Source organism: Stegastes partitus, unplaced genomic scaffold (assembly GCF_000690725.1).
Source record: "Stegastes partitus isolate 25-593 unplaced genomic scaffold, Stegastes_partitus-1.0.2 Scaffold61, whole genome shotgun sequence".
Lineage (NCBI taxonomy): Eukaryota > Metazoa > Chordata > Actinopteri > Pomacentridae > Stegastes > Stegastes partitus.
The window spans coordinates 574,013-586,755 of NW_007577792.1; the positions used below are offsets into that span (position 1 = coordinate 574,013).

General features: G+C 41.7%; 1 protein-coding gene across 2 annotated transcripts in view; it reads right to left on the minus strand.

The window, feature by feature from the left end:
* The window catches only part of ccny (cyclin Y), a 49,015-nt gene that overhangs the window by 10,360 nt on the left and 25,912 nt on the right, over positions 1-12,743 (minus strand). The window contains exons 2-8 of one of the 2 annotated variants that reach the window (XM_008275895.1): positions 11,244-11,318; positions 9,433-9,453; positions 6,724-6,758; positions 5,627-5,727; positions 5,508-5,543; positions 3,824-3,881; positions 3,290-3,409 (exon numbers count right to left, since the gene is read on the minus strand). In XM_008275895.1, coding sequence (XP_008274117.1) covers positions 3,290-3,409; positions 3,824-3,881; positions 5,508-5,543; positions 5,627-5,727; positions 6,724-6,758; positions 9,433-9,453; positions 11,244-11,318 — 446 coding nt within the window. The remainder of the gene's footprint in view (positions 1-3,289; positions 3,410-3,823; positions 3,882-5,507; positions 5,544-5,626; positions 5,728-6,723; positions 6,759-9,432; positions 9,454-11,243; positions 11,319-12,743) is intronic. The other variant, XM_008275896.1, reaches the window with a different exon arrangement.

Sequence of the window (12,743 nt, forward strand, 5' to 3'; positions counted from 1 at the left end):
AATTCTGTCTGCTCAGTGGCAGAGCTGTCAGCATAATGTGCCCTCAAGACCTGAACAGAACACTGCTAGACAGCAGATGGTCATCTGCTCGAGGTCTGCTTCCATCTACTTAACAAATAATGGTATTTTTATTGTTGTGAAGTTAACTTTACTGATCATTGACTATTATTATTTGTACAATGGCAACCTAGCACTGACAACGGAGAGGCAAGGAGAAGGATATGAGGTCGTGAAAAGGAAATGAAAACATTCTTTCATCCCATTTTGCAGCTGGGCTTGACTTGCCCACTAGAACAGCTCAGGTGGCTAATTGGTCATGTCATGCTGGGCTGGGCTTTGTGCCTGCAGGCGATGCTAGCTTATCTCTGTTGTGGCTCAGATCTGGCAGCAGGCAGCAAACACTGAAGAAAGCCCGCATGAAATAAGAGCCAGACCCCATGCTGGCACGCTCACTACACAAACAAGCCCAACACAGAATGTAGAGGCAGTGCTTGGCAGACAGTCGCCCTGTTCAACCAGAATGAACCCAGATGATTACATTTCGTGACTCCCAGGATCATGTCACACATCGGATCGGTGTCTGACAGAACAACCAGCCTCTTCCTTTTTTTAAAAAACTAACTATTAAGACATGTTTCTTGATGTTAAACCTTTATGATGTGTTTTTTGCTGGGAGGGTTTTGATTAGGGGTGTCCAATCCTGGTCCTGGAGGGCCACAATCCTGCATGCTTTAGATGTTTCCCTCTTCCAACACACCTGATTCAAATGATCAGGATTGTTATCAGGCTTCTGCAGAGCTTGATGATGAGCTGATCATTTGAATCAGGTGTGTTGGAAGAGAGAAACATCTAAAACTTGCAGGATTGCGGCCCTCGAGGACCGGAGTTCGAGACCCCTGTTTTAGACGTTTCTCTCTTCCAACACACCTGATTCAAATCATCAGCTCATCATCAAGCTCTGCAGAAGCCTCATTTGAATCAGGTGTGTTGGAAGAGGGAAACATCTAAAACATGCAGGACTGTGGCCCTCCAGGACCAGGATTGGACACCCCTGGTTTAGATAAATGAGGGTCAGAATAATAGCACACAGTAACTCTTTTTCTCTGCTCTTCACCTTCAGTCTAAGGCCAATCCAGGAGTATCCAGGGTCTGAGTGACGCACCGGTGACTCACCGTCGCCACCTGAAACCTGCTTCTGTAACGGCAGGATCTGACCTGTGGAGCTGCAGCTTAATCTCTTACAATACGCTGCCTGTGGATGTAATGTTCTTGGTTTCTGTCTGCTGGAAATATTGAGGAATGATTTGCTTTCACAAAAGAACACTGACTGGGTTTCTTTTCTTTCCATCCGCTAAAGAAACCTTCACTTTCCTCCTCTATGATGTAACGACTGCGGAGGGAAGGAAGATGCCCAGCTTCCATCTTAACTGTCTAAAGTTAGCTGCGTCAGCCCAACTAACCACCAGCCGACAGCCCTATTCAATTACTGATGGCGTGCCAGACTTTACCCTGGGGGACTGGAGGAGGCGGCCCATATGCCAGGCTGTGCTCTGTGGGTGATGAAGTTTTAGACGATTTTTGTAAAAGACCTGGACATGGACAAAGTTAGACAACTCTTACGTCAGCATCCGTGGCCAAGAACAACACATAGTGCTCCTCAAATATTAAAGAGAAGGTCCTAAAATGCAACTCCTCCTCTGGTATGTTGTCATTCCTGCTAATTACATTTTAACGTCACCTGTAAATTACACAAGTCTGGTTTGATTAATTAGGAATTCTCTCTTTTTCTTTTTGATTGTTTTATGTTCTCTTCTGGCCCTCATCAGCCAGATGAAGTTTATCTTTACAAAAATCTAATTACGCGACAAGAAAAAAGAAGCCGTGAAAATAGAATTGGTGGATTTTAAATGGTCCGTCAGTCCTTTAATTAATCAGGCAGTTCAGTCAAGAAAATTATTCAAATCTAAGCTTAAAATCGTCTTAAAAATCACTTTGCTCTACATGGGGAATGCTAAAGTTTGCCATCAACTAGCAGTCTGCACCAAACAGATCAAGAAATAAATACAAAAAGAAATTACACTTCTTTGTTGTTTTTTTTTTACACGATTTATATTCTAACTATATCATATTACACAGAATAAATGTTTGAGTTCCTTCTATTTCTCGCCATTCTTGTGCTGCTTCCAGGACTTCACATTGTACTGAAAAATGATACCAGATTGAGCATCAATGAGAGAGAAGGAAAACCCACCCAGAAACTATTTGGCATGTAGAGGGTTAATGTTACGTCTGGTAGGATATGGGTTTAAATGTCAAAACAAAATAAAAGGCGGACAGCGAGACCGTCACTGATACAGTATGTGGGTGTAATTGCTTTCCAGTAATTTTCTGGACAACAGGACGCACCCATGCCAACACACACAGTCGACACATTTATTCATCTGTCACGAAGCGGAGCAACTTAATACTCGGCCACCAGGAAAGATATATTAACCGTGCACTTTCCTGGACTCCGGGGACGCATGTGTCGGCCGGAGTGACAACGTGTGGAAGGAAATGTTTCTGGGCAGACGAGTGGGGACGGAGAGGGAGTTCATTTCCAACCGAACGTGGCGGAAACAAGTTAGTAAAATATAGATGAAAAAAACAACTCTGTGCTGTACTGGTTTATAGCAAAACAAACACTAATGCAAAACTACATAAAGGATTAAAACTTGGCATAATTTGATAATTGTGTAATTAAATAGATAAACTATTAAACGGTTTAAGGCTTTATGAAGGGAAAAAAAGCAACAGAGACTGAGTGGAGAAGAGAGAGAGAGAGATGTGATGCACAGGTGAGCAACACAAGATGTCATTAGTCATGGAGAGAAAACCTAATGCACAGTAAAGCATCAATTATATTCTAATTATATTCTCGCTACAGGCGCAGATATACTTCACACCAAAGTAATTCTGAAAGGAAATTGCACAGATCAAACTAATATTGCCACAGATCCTCTGTTATCTTCCAATTTTCTGCTCTCTCCTGTGAAAATTAGTTCACTTTCCAACATTTTTTTGGGCACATTTGCCCGAGGGTTCTACTGAGCGTTTTATAAGATTTAGGAGGAGGAACTGAAGTCCAAAAATAAAAGACAGAATAATCTAAGGAAGGCAGGGGTAAGAAGGCAGCACATGACAGCTGAGAAGGCAGAAAAAAAAAAAGAGAAGCGGGAAGCAACACTCCCTCCTAGTGTCAGTACTGAAACACACACACACATATACAAGCACACACACACACACTCACCAAAGTGACGATGGCGCACTCAGCAGTGAGCTGTGCAGCACTGAACAGCGTCCTGACGAAGCGGTAGATCTGCTTCTGCTCAGGGTCGTGTTTGTCGTAATCAGCAGGAACCTCAGACTTCTACAAACGAAGACCAGACGGCAACAGATGGGATTAAATACTGTTAATAAAAACCCCCATTTGATGTGAATGGTCTTAAAAATGGAAACACAAGCTGCTGAGTGAAACCTCTCCTTAGATATGCGTCTTATTTCTGAACATGCGCTCTGTTCCTTTTGGATGAGGAGCGTCAGGCAAAGCGGCTGTGTACATCTTCAGCCTGAAACTCTCCCAAGTGTCGAGCAAATACATTAAACTGAAGCTACATCTGAATAATCCAGATGGCTCTTGAGATTACAGAACAGATTTCTTCGCTATTTGACGCATGTGAGCTTATTTGCGGTTCATCAGCGTGTGTGGCCTGTCTGGCTGATGAATCCTGACAGCTCCCATATCTGGTCCATAATGAAAACGTATCGTCAGCTGAGGCCTTACTGAGAGTGGATGCAGCTTCTCGTCGAAAATGTCTAACAACATTCTTCCGTCGACATCTCTGGAATGAAAGGGAGACGGGAAAAATATCAGAGAGTGATTGAAATTTTAAAAAAAACAACAGATGGCATGAGTCCATTTAAAATATGCCTGTCTGATAAGCCATTTATGGGCATTTATTTGCAGTGCAGACAGTGAATATGAACCAGAGAACACTGGGCCTGGTGCAATAACATCTTTATTCTCTGTGAGGTTTGCTTGTACAAGCGTTCCAGCTTCCAATCTGTCCTGGACAGACTTGTTGCAAACTGGAACGTCATGAGGAGGTACGTGTTTGAGATCCGATCATTAGCATAATATGCTAATTCTACATTCTGCTTTGTTTGTGGACGAGTTTGATTCACAAAAATGTTGGCAAGAAAGAACTCGGGCTGGAGGAAGTTGTGCTGCTGTTGCTGCAGTTGGCTTTGTGCTTGTAATATTTCTATTTTCTACTTTTTTTCTCCAGGGGGGCTGGAGGAAGGAAGGCCATGTGCCAGGCTGTGCTCTGTGTGCACCGAAGTTTTAGACGATGACGAGACCGAGGCATGGACAAAGTTAGAAAACTCCTAACTGCTGCAGTCAACATCTGTGGCCAAGTACAATATGCAGTGCTCCTCGTACATTAAAGAGAAGGCCTGAAATGCAGCCCTTCACTCGGTATCATCCCAATCTGCTGCTGCTGCTGCTGCTGCGCATGACTGGGATTTGCAACAAAAAACACTTAAACTGGATAAATTCATCTCAATCGCTGTGTGTAGGGGTTTAACTTGTAGAGTTTTTAATGTCACCTGTAAATTATACACGTCTGCTCAATCAATCAATAGCTGTTCTCTTTATGTTATTATTATTGTTTTATGTTTTGCTCCCTTGCTCTCTTCTTCTTTTCTCTGTGACGAGTGGCTTCTGGCCCTCCTCGGCCAAACAAATGTTACCTTTAAAAAACATCAAATGATACTCTAATAATAATAATAATACTCTGAAAATCCACTTATTCTATTTTATACAGCTGCTTTTGATCAAAGCCACCTGGCCTCCTACCCCTGGATTGGACACACTGAAAACCACCTAAGACCCAGAGACTGACTCATCAGTGGACACGCTACCTGTTGTGTTTTGATATATAACCGCTCCTTGCATTGCACTATTATCAAAAGAAGCTGTATAAAATGGAATTAGTGGATGTTTTTGTTCCCCAGAACTAGAAACAACCAGGGCTAGGGGATGTTTTTGTTGCTGCGGTCTGCTTGTAACATTTCTATTACACAGGCTTATGTTTTTCTCTGTGATGTAGCCCAGTGTCAACAGTCTTAACCTTCCTATAAAATGCTCACAAGTTATTTTCTGAGTCAAACAAGTGTTTTTTTCCCTCCGCGGACAAAGGCAGACTGTTTGTGCGTGACTCATGCAGCAGGTTCAGACCGCTCGTGAGTTTCTTTTTACTTCCTCACAGAGGGATGTCTGGTTCATTCAGGCTTTACGTGGTTATCGAACAGAAAGCCACGGAGCTGAAAATTCAACACAAACCCTCTGGGCCAAACGGAGTACTTTCTGTCCAGGTTTATCTTTGTCTGTGAACATCTCATGCTGATATTTGACTCAAGACTGTTGCGTGTGCATAGGGAAAAGAATAAAACACGTATCGTACCTGTTCTTTATGTGGTAGTATATTGCAAGGGCTACGCTGTAAAGACAAAACAGGCACATGAACGACCATTTCAAATGAAAAATTTGCATGAAAGGATTTGACACAGTGAGACAGGTTACCATTTAATGGTGTATTTGAGGTTGGGCTGACTGACAGTGCTGTCATCGAGGAATATGGTGGAACACGAGCTGTACTTCCGTCTCACTGGGCCTGGATGATGCTGGAGTTCATACATACAAATAAACAGACACATGCAGGTCAGTCTCTATTTGTGTCAAAGGGCTGCTACCAGCTATAGAAAGTGGGGCACCTGTAAACCCACAAACTAATTCTGTCTGTGCTCTGTCAGCGCCTGACATGGTTGCATGCGGGAATGGCATTTATGATGGAGTGCATCTTTGGAGAGGTATCAAACTCTCATTCAGCCACGAACTTCCTTTTCATCGGCTTTTTCTCCTGGCGCGGACCGATCCAGTGCCACGTCATTATTTAGACGTGCAATGGTTTTCTCATTGAAGACTCAAAATGTTAAGATACAATTCTGCCTCACGGGAATTTACCAATTGCAATCCATCCATCCATTATCTGTACACCGCTTAATCCTCACTAGGGTCGACAACCAAGCACACTCACATTCACACCTACTGACAATTTAGAATCACCAATTAACCTCAACATGTTTTTGGACCTTGTGGGAGGAAGCCGGAGAACCTGGAGAGAACCCACGCTGCACGGGGAGAACATGCAAACTCCACGCAGAAAGATTCCGGTGTCCTCACCGGGAACGCGAACCGGCAACCTCCTTGCTGCGAGGCAACAGTGCTACCAACTGCGCCACCGTGCAGCCAATTGCAATAGTTTGTTTAAAATAAAGGCACATTGCAAAATTTCCTCAGCTCCTTCTCTTGGGTCCTAAGGATTTAGAGACAAAGATGAACTGCACCATGATGTGATGGAATTGCTTCTTCTACAGTTGTGCTACATCTAAACTACTTCTAAAAATGAGTTTATCTGAAACACTAAGTGGAATCTGTGGAGCTTGATAAATGGAGGGGCAATGATTAAAGGTTCAAGAGTCGTTCAGAAGACTTTACCTTGTTTTCCGAAATGTGGGTAAACTTGCAAAAAATACAAGACAGTAAAATTACTATTTGCACAGTGAGAAATGCATCACACAGCCAGAGTAACACAATCAAATGTCTGGTACTGTACTTACATGGTTGATGTAAAGGCTCTTCCGTTTTTCTCGGACTACAAAAAAAAAAAGGAAAGATAAGAGAACAGGTGTTACTTCCAGCTCAGCATGGGTGCAGTACCCAACCCTCACAGACAGGGAGCAGCATCTATCCAGGGTTCAGAAGTTCCCCGCCAATATAGATGTTGAGAAAATAATAACACACAAACAGCTTTTTCCTCTAATTATTCGACACCACACGGAACAAAGCGAAGCGGTTTCAGCAAACAGCATTTGTAATATAATGCTTAAAAAAAAAAAAAAAAAGAGCATTTCAAAGCCTGTCAGTGTTTTTTTTTTTCTTGTATTACACTAGCAAATGTGTATTAATGTGTGGGAACGAGTGTGAGCTCATTAATGGATCCATTCATCATTTTGGCATGCAAAATTAAATCAAGACACAGTGACAGGTTTATTCAAGTAACAGACTATTTTCATTGCTTTCTGTTCATACCAATCTGGCCATTTGCATTGCTAATTCTGTTTAATGGACGCGACGGTTTGTCAGTTCCAGAGAGCTCACTTCATCCAGCGCCGCGTCGCATCATCATTCTAAATATGGCACACGCAGCTGTGTCCGTTTGTATATCATCCACGAGTGTCGACAATATGCGCGTATATGTTCCCTCTGATTTAGCAGAACACACGAGGGGGAAGAGGATCGCCAGCAAAGCAAACTGGAGCAGATGCAGAGTGCAGAATCACAGCGTTGCAGTACACGGTCTTCTCTTCTGTGTCTTATCTCTCTGATACACAAACACACACCCTAATGCACATGTTTTTCCGCCGCACCATCGTGACCGTGTGCGCTGCTTTCTAGCAAAAAGCCTCTTACGTCATCATCGGGGCTGCATATTTTAGTGAGAAAACGGCTAAATCACAATCCAGTTTGGACAGGATTCATGAAAACCGGCCTTCAGTTTTTACAACATCTGACGTGCAGAAATGTTTGATGCTCCCGTCCAATTACTTTTACACTCTTGAATGAATCCTGTCTTTGTTTTCGTCCAAAGATTCCTAAACCCTCTGAACCCCAAAACCCGCCGGCAGACTTGAAAGGCGTGTTTTCTTTTTTTTCAGACAGTGCTCGAATGTGTGAGTTGTGTGTGAAGTGCAGTTCCATCAGCAAACACAACCAAATCCAAGCCTATTATTGCAGCGTTTCATCAGAATCATTTTACATAACTCATTAAAGGCTCTTCACTCTTTAGCGTGACTGACTCAGCTGCAGTCAACAGTCACATGACAACATAGGAACATTTTGGCTGAACTGCAGGCTGTGTTTACAGGTGTAGACTCAAATTAGATGGATGTAGTGGGAAATAAACATATTTAAACAATAAAGTAAATAAATGCAGCGAATATATAGTGAAATACCTTTTCAGACCTGATGTTCAGAGTCGTGTTGAAAACATCTGGTTTGTAGAGGTTGGAAAAATTTAAGTAGTAAAATATGGATCATGTATAGTACCAGTATTTTTTTATAGCATTGGTAATAAGTATGTACTACGACGGAGTATTAGGGCCACATGAAGATAAATATTTTTCCACAGACTTTGAGAATAAAGTCCTAATATTACAAAAACAAAGTCATAATATTACGAGAAAAAAAGTCGGCATATTACAAGAATAAAGTCGGAAAACTACGAGAATTAAGTCATAATATTAAAGAATCTGCAAGAAAATGAATCTATTCTGAAGAGAGAACCTTTGGAATTGATTCATTTTCTTGCAGATTCTTTTCAGAGTCCTGACACTGATGATAATGTGGTGCTGATGTGCCAGAAGATGAAGTATCTCCTGGTTTGTGAAACCGATGCTGAAGTACAACGAAGTGCTCCACAGCCCTCATTTTAACAATTTTCCTCTTCTAAAACTACTGGTTTACGTGTTCCGACTTTATTCTCATAATATTAGGAGTTTTATCTCGTAATATTACGACTTTATTCTCAAAATCTGTGGAAAAATATTTTTCTTAACGTAGCCCTAATACTCTATTTTATTTTTTCAATTTTTTTGTAAAATAAATAATCAAAAAATTCAACCTTTTTTTTTTGTTTTATATCATTTTTTTGGGCCTTTTTGCTTTCATTTGATAGAAGCAGCAGAGGAGGGACAGGCTGCTGCAACAGGCACTCAGGCCCTGGTACATGGAGCGCCTACTCAACCAGGTGAGCCATCAGGGCACCATGATTCATGCCATTTAGCTCTGTTGTACCGCACAAAAGCCATTTATGACTTCTCTCTGCTTCTAGCCAGGGCTTCGCTGTCTTCCTAGAGGTCCATGACTGCAGCAAAAAATGAGCCCACGGTAAGTAAAAATGTGACAGGAGCAAAAAAAAAAGCACCCAGCCAGTCATCAGGGTTCAGAGAGTAAAACTGTGCGGCTGTGAAAAGTTGACGTGTGTCATTTCAGTAACCACAACATGTTTTTACGGTAAAGGCCATGCAACCATAACGGCACATCTCACGGACCAACATGTGCAACGCAAGGAACACACACACACAGAATGACATCAGCAGCTCAGCAGCGAAGGCACGTAACCTGCCAACAGAAGACACCACAGATCGAGTACAGGAATACAGTCTGAGACCACACGAAGGGGCCGTTCTCTGAGGAGAGTCGAGCCCAAACACACAGGAAGCGTAATGTTACCTGTCCACCAAGAGCACACACACACACATGCTTACCTTTCTTGTTGGGCACAGCAACTGAAAAACAAAAGTCCAAGTTGTCTCTATGTTTGTTTACAGATGCTCAGAACAGGCTTCATCAGCTTATGAAGTGATTCATTAACTCATTCATTCATAATGGAGGGACATAAAAAGGCTTCGGTGAGCTTTTCAACGAGGCACATTCATTCGTCAAGTGTTTTAGAGCCAGATCTTCTTTCCACTTACTGAAACGAGCACTTCACCGCCGTAATGGTATTTCTATACACTATGTTGAGAACAGAGTCCAGCAGACATTCACATACAAGCCTAATTAGGTCTAATAAAAGAGCAGGGTGCACCAGAACCTGATCGATATATCAGCCCTCAGGCTACAATCTGCTCAGCTGAATCAAAAGCTTATCATCAAAGCAGAAAGATTAGAAGAAAAAGACTAAATTGAGGAATAATCTACAAAAATAACTTCGTATTTCAGTTTATTATATAACATTACAGTTATTCCAGAGGCTCTATAAGAGCAAAGCGTTTTCTGCCTGCCAGATATGACTGAAACACCCCAGTGTCTCCAAAAATCTGATGTAAAGGCAGCAGGTTTAAAACGTTCACAGGATCCTGTCTGGAGCTTTTATGCCGGATATAAAAGGATGTTGGTCAGTGTTACCTTTGTTATAACTCCACATCTGAAATCCCTGCATCAATGAAACAGCTTGGCTCCCCACTAAGTCAGCATATGCTATTGTTTCACTCGCTCGAAACGTACAGATACTTTGAAATTAGTTTAGTGAGCTGCCTTATCGCTTGATGTGCAATCTGCCACATATGGGATCGCTGAATGATTTTTGTCAACAGGTGGTGCCACATTGTGAGCATCACTGATTAATACAAACAGTCCACATGCATGGCCGTGCTTAGAGGTTTCCACAAACTTCAAGCAGTTTAACCGCAGTTGATATATTTACTTATTTTGTGCAGAAACTGATTGAGACTGCAAGTGATTACATCATTAACCTACAGTCGTCCTCACATGTATTCACACCCTTCCATTAAAGAAAAGGAAAAATTCACAACAGTCACTCAAATAACTAGAAACTGAAAAAAGTAATAATAAATAAAAATTTGCTAAATTATAATTTAGCGAAATGAGACATTGCTTTTGAATTGTGGTTGAAAAAATAATTTTAAAAAATACATCTAGACAAATGAGAGCACTTTCATGATGAGCAGTAAAATCAGAATACCTGTCAACAGGTGCAGGAGTCTGATGGAGAGTTACAGAAAACTCAAACTATTTCTAAACTGTTTGTTATTTTTTATTTTATTTATCTTTTAAAATATTTCTGTTGAACCACAATTCAAAAGCAATGCCATGATTTTTCTTAAATTTTTATTTATTATTACTTTTGTCAGTTTATTTAAGTGACAGCTGCTTTTTTTCCTTCTTTAATGGGAGGGTATGAATAAATCTGAGGATGACTGTACATTTAATTAATTCATTAAGAACAGCAAACACCTATGTCATTATTGCCTGCTTACGAAATATTAATCCACACTTTCTAACCACTCCAAATCCAGAATTTTCAGTGGCCTTAATCAGCCAGTCAAGCCGGTATCACAACAAATTTGTATGTTGTTCGGGACATTTCTTTACATTATATTTCACTGAGCAGGTCTAATGACACAAACATGTCTTCAGTGGTTACAACAAAGAAGGGCTAAACATTTTACACTTCAAACGCTCCCTGTCCCACTCGTAAGGCAAGCAGCGACGGCACTTCAAAAGACAGACTGAAGAGAATTGAAACGTGTCAAGAGAATAGAGCAGAACTCACCGTCGGTTTGTGACTTGCTGAGGAAGATGGTGCTGGCCCGGGGATGATCTGACGGATTGTACTCCATGGGTAGATCTGGAAATAGAAGAAAAGAAATGTTAAGTTTCACAGGCAGCGTTCAAATTGGAGTTTTGATTGAAAGACTTCTTGACTGAGCTGAGAAACCTGATTACACTGAACAGAAACATCATCTTCCCGGTACCTATTCAGCAGCAGATGAATGCGACTGTGGTGTAAAGAGAGACAATTACAATGACTGCTTCAGGAAGAATTAATTGTTGGATATTTCAAGCTTTCCTCTGACTAAAATATATTCAATAGATTATGATAATGATGTTTGACCTGTGCAACTGAAACATGCTGTGGTCCTAAACGTGACGGATCGGCTTCAGGGGTTAACCACTTCTCTTGTAATCGTCTGAGCTAAACGGAAAAACAATCTGTCAGCCAACAGTTTGCCGCACCACTGCTGCGTAAACGGCGGTTTGTAAATCAATACACTAAGCAAACACAGCAGAACGCTATGGATTTGTATTAAATCATTGTCTGTACACACCTACCACCTAGAACCAGGATCAGAGATTAGCTGGAAAAAAAAAAAAGACACTGCAGTGAATGACAAGCTAATGATTCTTCAGCAGAGCCACCTGACAGCCGAGCGGTCGAGGTTCAGACCACACTGGCCAAAAGGCCGTCAGCAGTGAGTCACCTGTTCGATTCCCAGCTGGCCAGACCTTCGCTGCATGTCATTCTCCTGCCGTCTGGCCCCACATCTCCTGTCATTCTCCACTGTCACTCTCTAATAAAGGCAAAAACGCCAGACCTTTCAGCACCGCGCAGCTGAGGAAGTCAGCTGCTGACAGCCGGCTTGTACAATATCAATCTTGTGAGTTTATCTCTGACGGCTTTAGGTTTGGCTCGCTGCCACAGGGGGCCTGAAGGAGTTCTGTCACATTCTGCGACTCATTAAAACAAGTTACAGCTAACTGGAAGACTACAGTCCTACTGACTGAAACAAAAAAAAATAAAGTTAATATATATTGTGTAAAAAAGGATTTGAAATTCTGTACTAACTTGCATTTGATGCTAATTAAGGCTTTGAGTGTCTTTAATTCAAGATCCTATTTCTGTACTACAGTCGTGACTCGATAATCCGACCCTGAACAATCCAAAACTTTGCTATCCGACAGGTTTTTAGGAAAAACGAACGGAACCCATGAAAAACAGCCTTAACATACCGACAGTCTTGGATTCTGACTCTGACATGACATTTAATGTCACCAATCAGGATAACGGCGCATTATCTGACTGAACAATCCAACAGATTGGCTACGTTCAGACTGCAGGACTTAATGCTCAATTCGGACTTTTTTTTGGTGAAATCCGTTTTTTTGTGAGTTCGTTCACATTTCCAATTAAATGCGACTTGTATGTGATCTGCTGTGTGAACTTCATACGACCCAAAAGTGTCCCGCATGCGCAGAAGAGGACACGATGACA